Below are 16,358 nucleotides of genomic sequence, written 5' to 3'. Positions count from 1 at the left end.
TACAGCAAAACTTGTAATTTTGCGGGAATGATATCTGTGGTTACCCTGAGCCAGTGGTCCCCAGAACTAGGATGCAAGCTGAGGGTCTGTGTGAACCTTGGGGAGACCAGGTCAGGTAGAACCTTGGTTGCCAGGGGCAGCGTCTAAAGCCGTGTGGGAAAGTTGGACCCCAAAGCAGGGCAGGGGTGGGAGCTCAGGAGCTGGCCCAGGGATTGGGGTTGTTAAGTAAGCTCTACATTGACACAGCACTCTACAGTTTCCAGAGCTTCTTCTATCTCATCTGAGTTAGGCTTGAGAGGGCTCCAGTGACAGGTGCTACCTGGGCTACTCCCAGAACAAGGATCTCAGATAACAGGAGCCCTGGAGCAGGGACCCTTAGGGATGGCTTGGAGCACAGATGCAGATGTATTAACATCCCAGAGCATCACAACAGGCTGCAGGATTTAGGAGGTTAGAATTTCATACAGTCCCTGGCGGTCATCACCATTTTGGTGCTATAGATCCCTTAAACAGTCAGATGAAGTCTGTGTAGCCCTTCTCAGAATCTCTTTAAATGCCATGTGTATGATTATAACGCAGGACAATAGTGAAATGCAGTTATTAAAATGTTGAAAAAGTTATCAAATTTGATTACAGCAATATATGTGGCTCTTGACACATGAAATAACAGGATAGTGGCACATCAGCCTCGTTAGATGATGTGCTACCGTGATGGGCATAATTGCTACTGTGACTGTCTGCGGAAACTGTAATATTAGAATGTCGGTGATTTCGACTGCGACAGACACAGGTACTGCGAATATTGCTGTGATTTGCTGCTGACATTCATAATCGAAGGAAATGTTACATTACAGTTAGAGGTTAGTGAATACAAAGATGTACTTTTTCCCCCATCCAAGTTCACGGACTCTTGGATTTCAGCACTATCCCTTGTTTAAAGTGTAGCTATAAGAGCTTTTTTGGGGTCCCTCGATCCATGGCTGCATTAACAAATGCTGTAAAAGTGCACATATTACTTAATTTTTACTCCCTTGTACATACATATTTATACAAAAGCAATGGACAGACGTGTAGGTGGACTTTCCTGGAATAAATAAAGTAAGCTTCATACACCATCTTATCTATCGGCGGGTGTAAATTATGTTAAAAAACAGCCCCTGGGTAACGTAAGACAGGAGGATTCTCTTTGAATATCTGTTGTGAAGAACACTGATGTATTGTTTTAATGGAGTCAGCACATTACAGTTAAAACAAAGAGAATAACCCTAGAAATAGAGAAATAAAAAGGATATTAAGGAAAGGATTGGCTAATTGCCTTGCCGCTACTTTCCTGAGTCTCCGTTCATCTCTCCCTTGCTTTTTATTAATCACTATGGTGTGTTCCTCTGTCAGCTTTCAGAAGATCCTTCTGGTCTGGGTCTTAACCCTTGCAGGTGTTACTTCAGGACCCTGAGCAGAGAGGGAGCAAGGCCATACGTCTCTGTGTGCCATGGTGGTCACTGTGGCCCTCACCATTTCTGGTCTGTTAGTAGTTTCTTACATTTCAGTTATAGAGGCAGAGAGAAATCAGGATCTACCCTTCTTGGGAAGATTTCTGTCTAAAACCCACCATGCCAAAGGTTATGTGATTTTTTTTTTTCATGCCTTGGCCTGAGAGATGGTAGGTAACTAGGTCTTTTCTAAAATAACATCTTCTGCCCGTGAGTGCCTCGGTCATCATGAGTTCACAAGCCCATTAATTAAACTGCCAAAGACCTTTCTTCTCAGTGGAGGCTGCTTATCGCTCAGCAGGAATGTATCCTAGTAGGGTTAGTGCATGAAAGAAAACAAATCCATCGGAACGCGAGTTGTGACATCTAGGAGTCAAAACGAGCCCACATGATGGGAAAACTGTGGAGTTCCCAGAAACACCTGGATTATACGTCCTTCGGCGTGAGTGTTGAGAAGCCCTCCCACATCTGTATTCAGGATGCTCTTTTTTTCTCTCCTTTTTCTGATGAATTGGTGAGCTGCCTGGTGAAAGCAGGTAAGGAAAGAAGTCTCTGGCCTAAAGCCCTTGGAATATAGGTTTGTAAGATTTTTTTTTCCTAAAACATTTTCAAAAATAGAAAATGAAACTTTAAATGGCAGAGGAAAATAACAAGCAGAAGGGAACTGCTTAAAAATCACTTCGGGGACTTCCCTGGCAGTCCAGTGGTTAAGACTCCATGTTTCCAATGTAGGGGGCATAGGTTTGATCTCTGGTGGGGGAACTAAGATTCCACATGCCGCTCGGCCAAAAAATAAAATGAAAAGAACAAAAAAAATTAAATAAAAATCATTTCGCGAGAAAGGCTGCTCACTGGGCACATTATATAGAGAATGAATTGATTGTGAACCCTCATAATCTTGAAATAGATTTATATATCAGAGATGCTAGTTCACTGTGTATTTGGAGAGGCATACATGCAAATAAAAGGCAGGGACGGGGGTGGGGTGGGGTGGATGACAATGGGACTGTGACACTTCAGAAACGTGAAGCAAAATTATTCTCAGGACAGAGAGTCTTTGCGTGGGGAGGCTTTTTACTTATTAAACAGTGTTTTGGAACAAATTAAACTGCACATAAAGATACATTATGGGCAGAGCAGCTGACAAGCAGGGTCACTGAGGGTGCGGTACAAGAACATGCAGGATATGATGGCAAGGACGTTTGCAGGATGTGCCTGGGGGACATTTAAGATATTTATGGTGACTACTTCACTGATACTGCTTAGAGGACAATCACTGCTTGTTTGTTCCTGAATCCTTGGTTTTGTCTTAACTTTTATGTAATTTTGTATTATTGTAGGGAAAAAATGGAAACAAGAGAGGGTCAGGAACAATTTAAGGGCTGGAAAAATGAAAAAACATTTGCCAAACACCCGACCTTTAAGGGTCACTTCTCTTGCCCTATGGGCCTGCGAGAGCTTAATGGCCATTGAGATTCCTTCATCGGTGGAAGAAACTAGCATAAACCCATCAGTTTCTAGGTAAGTGATGTAAACTTCCCTGGCGCTGAAAAGGAGTTCTGGATATAAAATATATTTTGTTCCAAAGGATATTACCACTTTCCAGCAGTCAGAAGATTTCACAACTGACCTGATATTTCTCTGTTATTTTTTCCTTGTTATGTTTATAAAGCTCTCGTTGCATTCACAATTTTCCAGGAAATCAGTGTCAGGTAACAACCCCACCATGAAAAGCTACCTCTAGAGAGCAGTCAGCGCGTCTTATCTGGCACTGAAAGCTTGCTGGTTGGTTTTCTACATACATGTTTATTTTCAGTTCAAAGACAAAACAGAAAACTCCATCGTGGAAAATGTTACCTTTTAGTTCACACTCTTTTAATCCCCCAGTCCCCATAAAATAAACATTCGAAAGTGTAAATAATGGGAAATAATGTAAACTCTGCAGAAACAGAAAATAAATTAGTTTCTTTCAGACTTGGTGGAGGTCCTTTTCCTGAACACTACACTCTGTTACAAACAGAATTCATCTTGAACGGAGAATAAATCTTTGGCCTATTTCACCATTTCCCCAGCATTGCGTAAGAGCATATTTCAAATTCACTTTCTTCTCCAACTGCAGCAAAAAGGCAAGGAGTAGTTTGTGTTCGTGGAGCCTGAAAAACAGGGAAAAAAAAAATATTTCGGTGGTTTAAGAACAGCTTTTTTCCTCTGGTGTCAAACTGTTCATATATGATAGCTCTAAAGTTGGAGACCACAAGAAAATATAAGAGCAGACAAGTGATTCTATTCACAAGGCAAGGCTGGGATCATTGCTTGGAATCTTTTTACTTATGAGCAGTGGAGAATCCGATTCTGCACCACTCGGGACCGAGCCAGCATGGACACGGCAGGCAGCAGTTCTGAATTTCCTAAAAGATTTTGCTTGGGGACCGTGGCTAAAATTCCATGACTTCTAAATTTGGAAGCTACAAGTTTCCAGGATCCTGTCAAGTGAGAACATCCAGGATTTTAGGTTAGCAATCCTGTTGCCTTGGATTTCAGTTTCTCTTTTATAGCAGGCACAGAGAGCAAGGTCTGTAAAATGCATTTAGGACAAGAATGGAAGTGAGTGAGTCTGGAATTTCTTATTATTGTTAAAGCTTTGTTGTTTTCCTGCAAAGGATACTAAGACTCTCTGTCACTGTGAATTCTGCAATCTCTTTAGAAAAAGAAGTGATCAAACTACATTTTAAAAAGAAAAAAAGCAAACAAAACACCTAAGTACCAAAAAAAAAAAAAAAGTGTTCATTGGGAGAAACGTAAAATACAAGCACTTGGCCTTTGATCTGAATTTATACAAGGAGGAATTTATCTACTCGACCAAGAGTTCAAACTCGGCTGGAATACAGTGAGCCAGCCTCCCACGGATGAGGGCAGGGTCTGGAGCCAGAAGGGATGCTTTATTACCTTCAGAACAGAAGACGGTGATGAAGGCAGGGGACTAGGAGTTTCAAATACTCCCCTGATGTCTGGTTCAAATCAGGGAAGTAAACAGAAAACAGAAGCATCACAAGCATAGTAAACATCAACAAAAAGAAAATATTTTTGATGTTAGGAAGGGAGGTCTGCCTGGTGCAGACCCTGCCCCTCCTCTCAGTGATGTGCGCGCCTCCCGTCGGTGGCTCTGGTGACCCTAGGTACGAGGCACAGTGACTACTGGGGAGGGAAGGTGGGTGGCGGGAGAGACGAGGGTGGGCTCGGTGGAAGACCCGTGGATTGACCACGTGACCTCGGTATCAACAGTTTTTATAGTTAAAGAGGCTTAGAGTCTGTGGTTCCATATTTTCAGAAAATTCAAAGGGTTGGTAAAGGTATAGAAAGTCTGAATATAAATTAAAAAAAAATCAGAAACACAATAGCGAAGGTGCAAATGAATCAGTTGTTTATTGTTTATTCAGTGGGGAAAATTTTTTTAAAATTTGATTTAGTGTTAAATCTTTTGGAAGATAGAATATATAAGACATCCAATCATGGTATGTGAATAATAAGAAATTACAAAGTGCCCAGGCAACGTGAATGACCAGAGGCAGAGACCGGAGTGACGTGGCCACAAGTCAAGGGCTGCTGGCAGCAGCTAGAATCTGGAGAAGGCAAGGAAAGGATTCTCCCCTGGAGCTTCTGGAGGGAGTGTGGCCTGTTGGCACCTTGATTTCAGCCTGCTAATACTGATTTCAGACTTCTAGCCTCTAGAACTGTGAAAGAATCAATTTCTGGTATTTTAAACCACCAAGTGATTTGTTACAGCAGCCATGGGGATAAAACACACACACACACACACACACACACACACACACACCCCCATAAGGGGAGTTCTCTCCTATTTATTAAACTACGACAATTTCATTGTATTTACCCTTATGTTAATTATTGGTAATGACACTTGGGTCTGGGCTTCCCTTTGCTGACAACCATCTTGTTTTGGTTCCCACTGTTGAATAACAGAGGTTAAAGTTAAATACGCTACCAAAGTGACTTTATTATTTATTATAAATTTATTTATTTTATTTATTTATTTTAGGCTGCGTTGGGTCTTCATTGCTGCGCGTGGGCTTTCTCTAGTTGCGGCGAGCAGGTGCTACTCTCTTCATTGCAGTGCATGGGCTTTTCACTGCGGTGGCTTCTCTTGTGGCAGAGCATGGGCTCTAGGCGTGTCGGCTTCAGTAGTTGTGGCTCACGGGTTCGTTACTCCGTGGCATGTGGGATCGTCCCGGACCAGGGCTCGAACCCATGCCCCCTGCATTGGCAGGCGGATTCTTAACCTCTGTGCCACCAGGGAAGCCCCTGAAAGTGACTTTAAAGTAAAAACGAAGTCAACCTCAGTAGTATTTGTAAAGTTGATGGCGACATATTTTGACAATTTTTTTAAAACCTGAAGAGTGAATAATTTAGAATCATTTATATCATGAATTTTTTTTGAGATTTGCTTTTGAATTGAGGAGAAGTAAGTCTATTTATTTATTTTATTAGTGAAGCTGCTTGATAGTCACTGGGTGCTTATTAACCCGTTTGAATGTCTGATAAAAAGTGTTTTTTGCAAAATGGAGAAAATTTCAAGTTCAAAGCATTTGGTTAAAACTTTCACCCTACCTTACAAGTTCTAATTTTTTCAAACCAACTGGTAGATTATAACTAATGACATAACTGAAGCTTTTCTCCAAGCTTTTCCAAGCTTTTCCAAAAGCGCATCCAAGCTTTTCTCATTGACCTATAATTTCTTATATATTATATTAACCATGTATAAATTTAGAGTTATTAGAAAAATCATATTTTTCCAGAGTTTGATGAAATATTATTTTTCTTGCTTTATTTAAAAAAAAAAGTATAAGATGATTAGATCCACTGCCTCCTTGGAAGTTTCTTTTAAAAGGGAATTAATTAAGAATTTCACAACCGTTAAGCCTCAAAACATTCCATTTTAGTTAGATATGGGAGATTTAATTATCACCACCTTTTAGAGATGTTAAAGATTCCATTTTAGATTTAATTATCACAATCGTTTATTTAAGTAGCTTGGGCTTCCAGCCTGTTTTGGCTCCTGCCTGGGAGTGGGAAAAGGGGGGCTCCCTCTGTCCCAAGGATAGCTTGGGGTGAGGGACTGAGGACTTTTTCTTGAAGCACAACGGTGATGAACAATTTCTGAGCTGCTTCTTGAAAAGACAGAGTTTCAAAATTAAAATCAGAGAGCCCTGGAGCTCCCCCAGGAAACCCTGAAACTCTGTGGTTTACAACCTGGGGATAAGAGGCTCTGTCCACAAGCAGCGTCTGGAGATTAATTTATAATTATTAAATATCACTGAAAATTTCGGCTCGAAAGAAAGTTTAGGGAAGAAATGAGCTGGTATTATACTCCTTTTTGCGTGTACAATTCAAGAAAAACAATTATAGCAGGGCCAGAGTCAATTTGATTCCGTACTAACCACAACTTTGCACATCAGAACAAAGTAAGGGAGTGTCTGAATCCTTCAGGAAATCTGCCAGGTTTTCTTGAGTTCATTTGAATCCTGCCAAGGCCCAGAAATATGATAAAGCTTCAAAATGACAAACCCAAAGGGAGGGGGGGGAATCAAACCTCCAAATCCAATCATCTTCAAACAAAAGACTGACCAGTAATGTCATAGGACCAGTTTCACTGGGACAAACAACTCATTTTAATTAGTTCTATTTGGTAACATCCAAAAGAATGAATCATGCCCTTAGTCTAACAACAGTGAAAGCACGACAGGGAAGCTTTGGAAAAAAAGAAGCAAGAGCTCAAATTCTGGTGGATTCCTGGCATCTCCGGCTCATATTGTCTCACACCGTTTCCTAGAGGGTGAGATAAGCAGGGACGGTGAGGAAGCGGAAGGAAAGACAGCAGTCCTCAACCGAGTGGCTTCTTCCATGTGGGACACGTCACGTCTGCAACACATTCTGCAAGGAGTAAGGGGAGCGATGCCCTGCAGCTGAGTCCAGAGAAAGAGCTGGAGTCTGACCACGATGTGAGCAAAGCAGCCCACCGGACATTTCCTCTCCTGATGCTCAAATCTGTCCGAGCTATCATCCAAGCTTTAACATTTGTATTTTATGCATTTTTAATAGCTACAGACCTGTGACTGTGAGTAGGAGTGGTCCCTGCCCGCCGTATGCGAGAGGGGACAGGAAGCAGGAAGAATGTCTGCAGGATCACTATTCTGAAGGACACCCGAGAGGGAGTGTTTGCTTTGTACAGTGGTTTCCTCTTACAGCACTGGATGGTTTGCTATTATTCAAGCAGGGTCAAGTGATGGGTTTTGAAACGCTGCCTACCAAGCCTAGAACAAGGTTTGGCAATTCACACAGAAGAAAGAACCTTGGATAATTGAGTGGGAAGATGACATTCAATGAGAGACTTAAGTAAGAGATAGCTCTAGTACAGTCTGACTGAAAAGAATTTTGACAAAGTCATAGCTTTTAATACTCAATTATCTTTTGTTATTAAAAAAAATCACCTGGTTATCCCCAAATTATGGGTCTGTTCAAAGAGCTGGTTATCATCTTCCAGAATGGGCCAAAGTTCATTTACCCTGTGAAAATCTTTTGGTTTGGGGCAGAAAGGATGGGGTGAGACCGAGAGTAAGCAGATCTGGGTTGAGTCTTGGCTTTTGTACTTATCAGCTGTGCAACTTAGGCAAGTTGTTGATGTCTCTGGGCCAGAGTTTCCGCAGTTCTGAAATTTGAGGCCAGCATGACATGTGACCGGGGATGGCAAAGCATTTCCTGCTACAGCTATGGAACGAGAGGCAGGGCTGAGTAGTGGAAAGGCAGCATTATTCCTCTGCTATCTGGTGGATCAGGGCCATCCCTCAGCTACCCCCTCTTGTGACCACAGGGGACAGGACAACACCTGCCTGCAAGGGGTGCAGTGACTGCCCACGAGAGGTGCTTAGCACAGTGCCTGGCCCATTGGAGGGAATCCCCAAAGGCAAGTGTCTTGACCCCCAACCCCTGCTCTGTCTTTGTTTTTGTTTTTAATTCTCTCTTTTTTTTTGGCTGCACCCCGCAACATGCGGGACACCTTAGTGCCCCGACCAGGGATCGGACCCGTGCCCCCTGCAGTGGAAGTGTGCAGTCTCAACCACTGGACTGCCAGGGAAGTCCCCCTGCTCAGTCTTTGAACAAAGTCCAGAGGGATACTTGTCAGGGAACTTGAACACAAGGATTTAGATGTAGGTACCGGTAAAGCTATTGACACGCCACCTGGCATTACCTGAGCCCCAACTGCAATAATTAAGGCATAAATGCATTTATATGACCTATTTGGAGAGCAAATAAAAATGGACCAAAAGGCTGGAAAAATACTCATCTATCTGAGAGAGATGAAAGAATTACACACACTTGTTCTGGAGAAAAATGACAAGTGGCAGAAATGTAGCATAATGGGTTGACATGACAAGGGAAATCAGTCTGGACAGGGGTCATCTCAAAGTTTAAGAGGAATGATATTGTGATTTTCCCAAGGCCTGGATGGGAAACCCAAGACGTTCACACACACATACACATGCACCGTCATATCAAAAGACCAAAAGAACTCCGTTATCAAAGCTCAAGTTTATGGGCTTCTCTGTTAAATTAGTCTCCGTTAGTTCATTTTCTGGAGTTTTCTTTTTCAGAAATGACAAAAGATTTGAAATGTGATTGTGGTTAAAACTAAATACAGCTCCCACTCCTCAGCAAAAAGCACATACAAACAACAGCAAACACCACACACACAACCCAAACCGAACAATCCCACAACTTGCATGAATGTGTCTCTTACCTTTCTCATCATAGCCTAAGTCTTCCGTGTTTCAGTAACAAAGACTTGCAAAAAAACAAATCTCCCCATGTTCACTACTGATAGTCAAACAAATGTGAGAGTCCTGTGTGCTTGGCTTAGGGCGTAACTCAGAGACAACTGGACAGAAGGGTCTTTAGGTCGAGCAAGCTCACCTGGAAGGCCCAGAATATACGGGCAAGAGGGACAGGTGCTGGGCTAAGGAACAGGGACAGGAGGGAGCAGGAAGAAGGCATGGGGGTGTTTATGGGGAAGGAATGCGTCTTGAGGATACGGTGAGGACTTGTCTGATATATGGGATGGGGAAAAGCAGCTCCAAGTCTCTGAGACTTCTGATTGGGAGTTTCCCAGGGAGGAGGATTGCAGGGGGGGGGGGGTGTCCTTTATCTTTGTGATGGGAAGTGAGGACAGAAGCCAGCAGGTGTGCCTGCGGCTGCAGGACCGAGGCACAGACAGGAATGAGACCAAAGGCCCCCCGCTGTGGGCCGCCTAAGCCAGCGCCAAGGCAAGCCCAACCCTCTTACACTGCGCAGACCCTGAATCATCAAGGGCTCTAATTCCTGCCGCCCTGTGCTTCCTGTGACTCACAGGACCCCTGGAGTTAGACGATCTGTCCCATCTCTATGAATCCTTCCAGTGGTATGAGAGCCCAATCCCCCTGTTGTGCGGTAGTGTTATGGGTTAGATGGTGTCCCCAAAAGGTATGTTGAAGCCCTGACCCCTAGTACCTCTGAGAGTGACCTTAACTGGAAATAGGGTCTTTGCAGATATAATCAAGTTAAGAAGAGGTCAATAAGGTGGGTCGCAATTCAATGCGACTGGTGTTCTTTAAGGAAGACAGAGACACACAGGGAGACAGAGGAATGTCAAGGATCCATGGGCACCAGCAGGAGTTGGGAAGAGGCCAGGAGGGATTCTGCCAGAATCTCAGAGAGTGCATAGCCCGGAGGACACCTTGACTTTGGACTTTTGGCCTCCAGAACTGTGGGAGAACAACTGTCTGTTGTTTAAGCTGCCCAGTTGTGACACTGTTACGGCAGCCCCAGGAAAAGAGCATAACGGGAGTCCTCTATCACATGATTCTAACTCTGTACCAAGAGATACGTGGGATGAAGGTATAGTTGGTATAGTTAATGACAGCAGATATTAGTTTTAATTCTTGAAAAAGAATAATGAATTGGGCTTCCCTGGTGGCGCAGTGGTTGAGAGTCCGCCTGCCGATGCAGGGGACACGGGTTCGTGCCCCGGTCCAGGAAGATCCCACATGCCGTGGAGCGGCTGGGCCCGTGAGCCATGGCTGCTGAGCCTGTGCGTCCGGAGCCTGTGCTCCGCAACGGGAGAGGCCACAACAGTGAGAGGCCCGCGTACAGCAAAAAAAAAAAAAAAAGAATAATGAATTTACAAGGCTCCTTTGTTATAGCAAGAGATGCCTTAAAACAAATCTATATTCAGAGGCGGTGTGACTGACTTTCACTGGAATCGGGTCCAGGCACACCAAGGACCTGACCATCTCACTGCATATCCACACCCAGGGGTGACCCAGAGCATGGCTGTAACCTGGTAGGAATTCATAGTAACCAAGTGAGGAAATTACTTATCAGACCATTTCTGTAATAAATATCAGAAAAACCAAACAAAATAAAACTAAAAGAGATTTGAACTAGGGAAAAAAGAAAGAAAGAAAAAGCAAAAAGCACAATAGCCTACCTGAATTGAGTCCTGTGAAAATCTTGTCCACTTAGAACAAGCCTTTAACTTGCTCTGTTTCCGTATCAAGATCTATGTCATAGAAGCAGGGCCGAGTCGGCAGTCCTGGCATGGTGCTCATCTAGGGGAGGGAACAAAAGATTATATATTAGCCAGTGCTGCAGGGTGATCACTCCGGACACTGTACATCTAACGACATAAATTAACTATATAGTTCAATTCAGCCTCATGGAACTTTGGGTTATATATCCATGTATCTTTTAAAATTCACCATCTGCTATTCCAATCTTTGTTTAAGGAAATGAAATCCCTCCCTGGTCCCACAGCCTACCATAGCTCCAAAACAGTGATTTTCAAACTCTTTTTACTAAGTCAGATCTTAATGCTGAAGCCCAACAGAGATGAGCCCCTCTGGCTGAAGGGGACAGTGGGTGTGGAAGGAATGAATAATGAATAACCCCCAAGACACATTTCGGTAAAATCTTCAACCCTTGGAGCACAGTTTGAAAACTCCTGTTCTCCAGATAGCTGGCCTACGTCACTAGCAGTAACTGTGGTTTATTGAGAACTTACTATGTGCTAGGCACTGTGCAAATGCTTTTTTTTCATCGTCCCCCAAACTCAGTGAAGTAGGTACTTGTATCGTTTCCATGTTACAAGGAAGGAAATGGAGGTTTAGAGGTGTTAAGTCATTTGCCCAAGGCCACACAGGTAATACACAGCAAAATGGGAAATTGGACTCCATGTTTGTAACCTCAAATTACGCAGATAACCACCACCACCACTGCTGCCCCCACCACCGCTCGGGCACTCTATACTCAGAATTTAACATAGATAATAACTTGAGTTCCCCGTCACCCTCAGAGGTAGGCACTAGTTTTAGCCTCACTTTACAGATGAGGACAGAGGACATTTAGGCACAAAGGCATCGGCTCAAGGATGCACAGCTCGTCAGTGGTCGAGACAGAATTAAAACCAGGCCCGTGCTTCTCTCTGCTTTGCTGCACTGGGTCTACATCGGTTTTGCAAAAAGCGCTCTTTGTCCACCTGCACCAGAGACCCCCGGGGAGCTGGGGAAGCTGGCCGGTTTCCTCTGGTGACGCCCACACACTAAACACGGGTCTAGGACCCGGAGTGTGAGGATTTTGAATGAGCTGCTCCTTATCGATTTTAGTATTCCCACTTCTTCTCACCAGGCTGGAAGTTCTCAACACCAAAGGAACCCAGATAAGGCCTCTGTCACACATCTCCGGTCTCTCACTCTCAAGGTCCTTTTTTGTAGGGACAGGATTTCTCTGATGCCCACTCTTCCCCCTGTGATGCTGAGAGACTCTCGCTACTCAGACTGGGGTCTGTGGACCAGGGGCATCGGTATCACCCAGGAGTTGTGGGAAATTCAAGATCTCAGGGCCCACCTGCGGCCCACTGAATCAGAATCTGCAATTTCAGCACATCCCCAGGAGATCTGTGTGCACGTTTCCATCTGAGAGGCCCTGGCTTAGTCAATATGGCCTAGGATGCCTCCCCCCACTCCCTTGAGCCCTGGGAAAGGGAGCTCCTGGGGAAGGGGGTGACGTGCTGAGGAGGAAGGGGAGAGGAAAGCCCTTTCACCCCTGACCAAGTGCTGCTACTTCTCGGCCCGAGCTCCAGGTCGAGGAGGAAACCTGTGCACCTGTGGCCTTATAACCACCTGGACTATGAGAGTGTGAGTGAGGTAGGTCCACGCGGCCAGACACATAAACACTGGGATATACGGTGGCCAGCTCCTGTCTTGCTAATTGCACAGGATTGCCCTTTAGTAAGTATATTATGGGCTAAAAAGGCTTCTGAGGCCTGCCTGGAATACAGGCACCACTGATAGCATGTCTTCAGGAAAATGTGCTCTGGGTTTCGAGCAATGAACTGCAAATAAACTTCTGGCACACAACCTGCTTGTAGGTGGGGATTTCCTGTACTTTAAAACTAGGTATGTGGACGGCTACTTCTCCTCCTGAGGTTTCTGTTCCTAGCAGGGGGGTAACATTTTTCTCTGGTTACTACAGTCGCTGCTCCTAGGAGACCCCAGAAAGAAACCCACGCTTAATGTTTTAGCACTGAAACATCAAACACAAAGGACACTGGTGGGAACTGTTCATATTTTTCCCAGTTTCCTGGGCTACAAACTCATACCAGTTGCTCTACAACAATTTTCCTGCCTCACTGCATTCTGACATGAGCATTTTAAGACGCCTTTATAATCTGTGTGGGGATATGGATTTGGAAAAAGGAACCAGCGTTTTATACTTTAAGAAACGAGTGACCGCATTCAGCCACAGTGAAGCTGCTCCGTCTCTAATTTAAAATAACTCTCTAGGTCGAAGGTATCTGGGTGAGGATGCTACCCAGACTTGACTGCTGCTGCTTCTGAGGCTGCAACACTATTCACTCCAGGGCAGAATTCAGTATGAGGCAGATCATATTTAAATCCACATGAGGTGAGAAAACCCAGGAAGAACCCCGAAGGCAGTGCATTTGGGTTCATCTGAGCAAAGTTATAATGGAAGCTTCTATGGTGGATAACACAGTTGCACTGCCTGCTTGTTTACAAGCTTTTTTAACAGACGTGAAAATTAAGCTTTCCACCATTCACTTTTAGCTGGTGCAAGACCAAGACCGACAAAGGCAGTGTGATTCACACGCTTCCTGGAGCTGAACCACTCTGGCTGCAGTGACTCAGCGCATGCATCTTTGGGTCATTCTGATAGTGTCACAAAAACTAGGAGCTTTTCTAAGTAGCCAAAATAGTAAATGCCAGGAAGTATGAAGTGTCTTTCCTCTATTTTCAACTTACTTCTGTCAAAAGGGAGAAAAATGAGATCAATCAGAAGACTCCCATGTTCCTTTCCAAAGATGCAATCGTCACTTTCAAGAATCAAGAATCTGGGCTTCCCTGGTGGCACAGTGGTTGGGAGTCCACCTGCTGATGCAGGGGACACGGGTTCGTGCCCCGGTCGGGGAAGATCCCACATGCCGCGGAGCGGCTGGGCCCGTGAGCCGTGGCCACTGAGCCTGCGTGTCCGGAGCCTGTGCTCCGCAACGGGAGAGGCCACAGCAGTGAGAGGCCCGTGTACCGCAAAAAAAAAAAAAAAATGAAGAATCCCTACTTATTTGGGATGAGCAAGAACAGACCAGGAAGCATGTGGAGTGTGCAGAGCTGGGGGACTCCCAGCCCTGGAGACAAAGCCACCTCCAGTCCATTTGTGTTTAAAATAAAAGTCCTGCTGAGCAGACAGTATGGAATTATGTTAACAAGACCTTACACATTCGCATCAGATTCTCTCCCAATAAAAAACACTCTGTTACCAAAGGATTGGAGCCCCCAGACAAGAGTCAGCGGAGCACTGCAGGAAAGAAGAATTCGGACAGCCCTTGGGAGTTGACCTCTGGACCCACGCCTGGGGTCAGTGGTGATCTATGTTGACTTATTTGTGTGCCCTTGAGGAAGGCCTCCTGCTTAAAATAATGAGGGGCCACTGAATCACACTTACTAGTCGTGCTGCATTAAGGGATTCTTATACAAAGGCTGAAAAGCATGGGCTTTTGCCCTTCAGGCCCCTAATTTTAACTACAATGAATCTTCCAAATCTTTGATTTCGGGTTAAGCTTCTTTTGGAGAAACGACGAGTTATAGGAATAGCCTTCATAAACATTCATTAACACCAGCAAAGAGAAAATATTCATACACCTAAAACTTGTCATTCAGAAGAGTAAAACACTCTTAGAATGAGTAGAAAAATTACCTAAAAATCTGTTTCATAAAGTGATAGTATCATATTTACCACTTAACCAAAATATCATTGTAGTTAATTTTGTTGTGTTTGTGAAATAATTTCTTTTCTGACTTCTCCTTAAATCTACTGCTTTTTCCTACTGGATAGATCATTCAGATTTGTTGTAATTCAGAAAAGAAATAAGCATTTGAACTCACTATTCCTTCAGTTCATGATCTGAAAGGGAATCCCTTCTATACATTTCTTTCCTCCACCAATATGGCCGAACACCCATCATCTTGTTCCAAAAATTTAAGAACAACCAAAAAGGGACTTCCCTGGTGGTCCAGTAGTAAAGAATCCCCCTTCCAATGCAGGGGATGCGGGTTCGATCCCTGGTCAGGGAACTAAGATCCCATATGCCGCGGGGCAACTACGCCCGTGTGCCACACTACAGAGCCCACGAGCCCTAGAGCCTGCGTGCCGCAACTAGAGAGAGAAAACCCTCACACCACAACTAGAGAGAAGCCTGAGCGCTGCAAGGAAGAGCCCATGCACCGCAACAAAAGATCCCGCATGCCTCAACGAAGATCCTGCATGCCGCAACTAAGACCCAACACAGCCAAAAAAAAAAAAAAAAAAGAACCGCCAAAGAGACGACAGTGGTTAACTACACGATGATGTAATTTAAATAAAAAGATTCTTTTTGATGAAACAATAACTCAAACATTTAAACTACTGAGCAAAAGTATTTTCTGAATTATAAGTACAGTGCCTGGCAATATTAGGCCCGCAATAAGTATCTTTTTAAACAGATGAGTAAAATGGAGAATGATTAGAGAATTAGGAAACAAACAAAACTCCTCGAGGACTGGGTTTTTCGTCTCTTCCCTTCTCCCTCTTCTTTGGACACGAGGGACAGAACTGTTTACATCTAATGGTCATTTAGATAATTAAACTAAGATGATTCAAGTGGAAAAATGGCCGGTATAAACATCAAGTGAAAGGAAAGAAGAGAGGTATTAAAAATCATGATAGGGCTTCCCTGGTGGCGCAGTGGTTGAGAGTCCGCCTGCCGATGCGGGGGACACGGGTTCGTGCCCCGGTCCGGGAAGATCCCACATGCCGCGGAGCGGCTGGGCCCGTGAGCCATGGCTGCTGAGCCTGCGCTCCGCAACGGGAGAGGCCACAACGGTGAGAGGCCCACGTACCGCAAAAAAAAAAAAAAAAAAAAAATCATGATCATGAAAACAGTGCTGACCACTGGGATTCCACTTGCTTGACTTAGTGGTGATGGAGGCTCTGGGATTTCTTCCTGGGTTAGGTAACATTCACCTGCACGGCCCGTGACTGCCAGGGATGTTCTGGGTACTTGGGGCGTGTCCTATCAGAGTGCCTGTTATTTTTCCTGGTGGCCAGCGAGTGCCTGTTCCTGTGCGAAAGGACAGTGAGGCTTTATTCAACCCACAATCCTTGGCTGAGCACTCACTATGGGGATACCAAGGTGACCAGGACCTGGTCCCTGCTTCCAGAGGGACAAACCATTAAGTAGATCATTTGGGTCGGGTCACTTTTTACTTT

At 44.4% G+C, this 16,358-nt stretch overlaps 1 protein-coding gene across 3 annotated transcripts in view; it reads right to left on the bottom strand.

Moving 5' to 3' along the window:
- Nucleotides 1-2,630: 2,630 nt before the first annotated feature.
- Nucleotides 2,631-16,358, bottom strand: part of MTHFD1L (methylenetetrahydrofolate dehydrogenase (NADP+ dependent) 1 like) — a 192,559-nt gene continuing 178,831 nt past the window's right edge. Inside the window, exons 18-19 of one of the 3 annotated variants that reach the window (XM_081251408.1) lie at nucleotides 11,029-11,149; nucleotides 2,631-3,643 (exon numbers count right to left, since the gene is read on the bottom strand). In XM_081251408.1, coding sequence (XP_081107534.1) covers nucleotides 11,060-11,149 — 90 coding nt within the window. In that variant the 3' untranslated portion in view covers nucleotides 2,631-3,643; nucleotides 11,029-11,059. Of the gene's footprint in view, nucleotides 3,644-7,159; nucleotides 7,335-11,028; nucleotides 11,150-16,358 lie in introns of those variants that run through there. The other 2 variants (XM_081251406.1, XM_081251407.1) reach the window with 2 other exon arrangements.

Source organism: Mesoplodon bidens, assembly GCF_964165515.1.
Source record: "Mesoplodon bidens genome assembly, chromosome: 12".
NCBI lineage: Eukaryota > Metazoa > Chordata > Mammalia > Artiodactyla > Ziphiidae > Mesoplodon > Mesoplodon bidens.
This window is presented reverse-complemented; position numbering and strand designations above follow the sequence as displayed.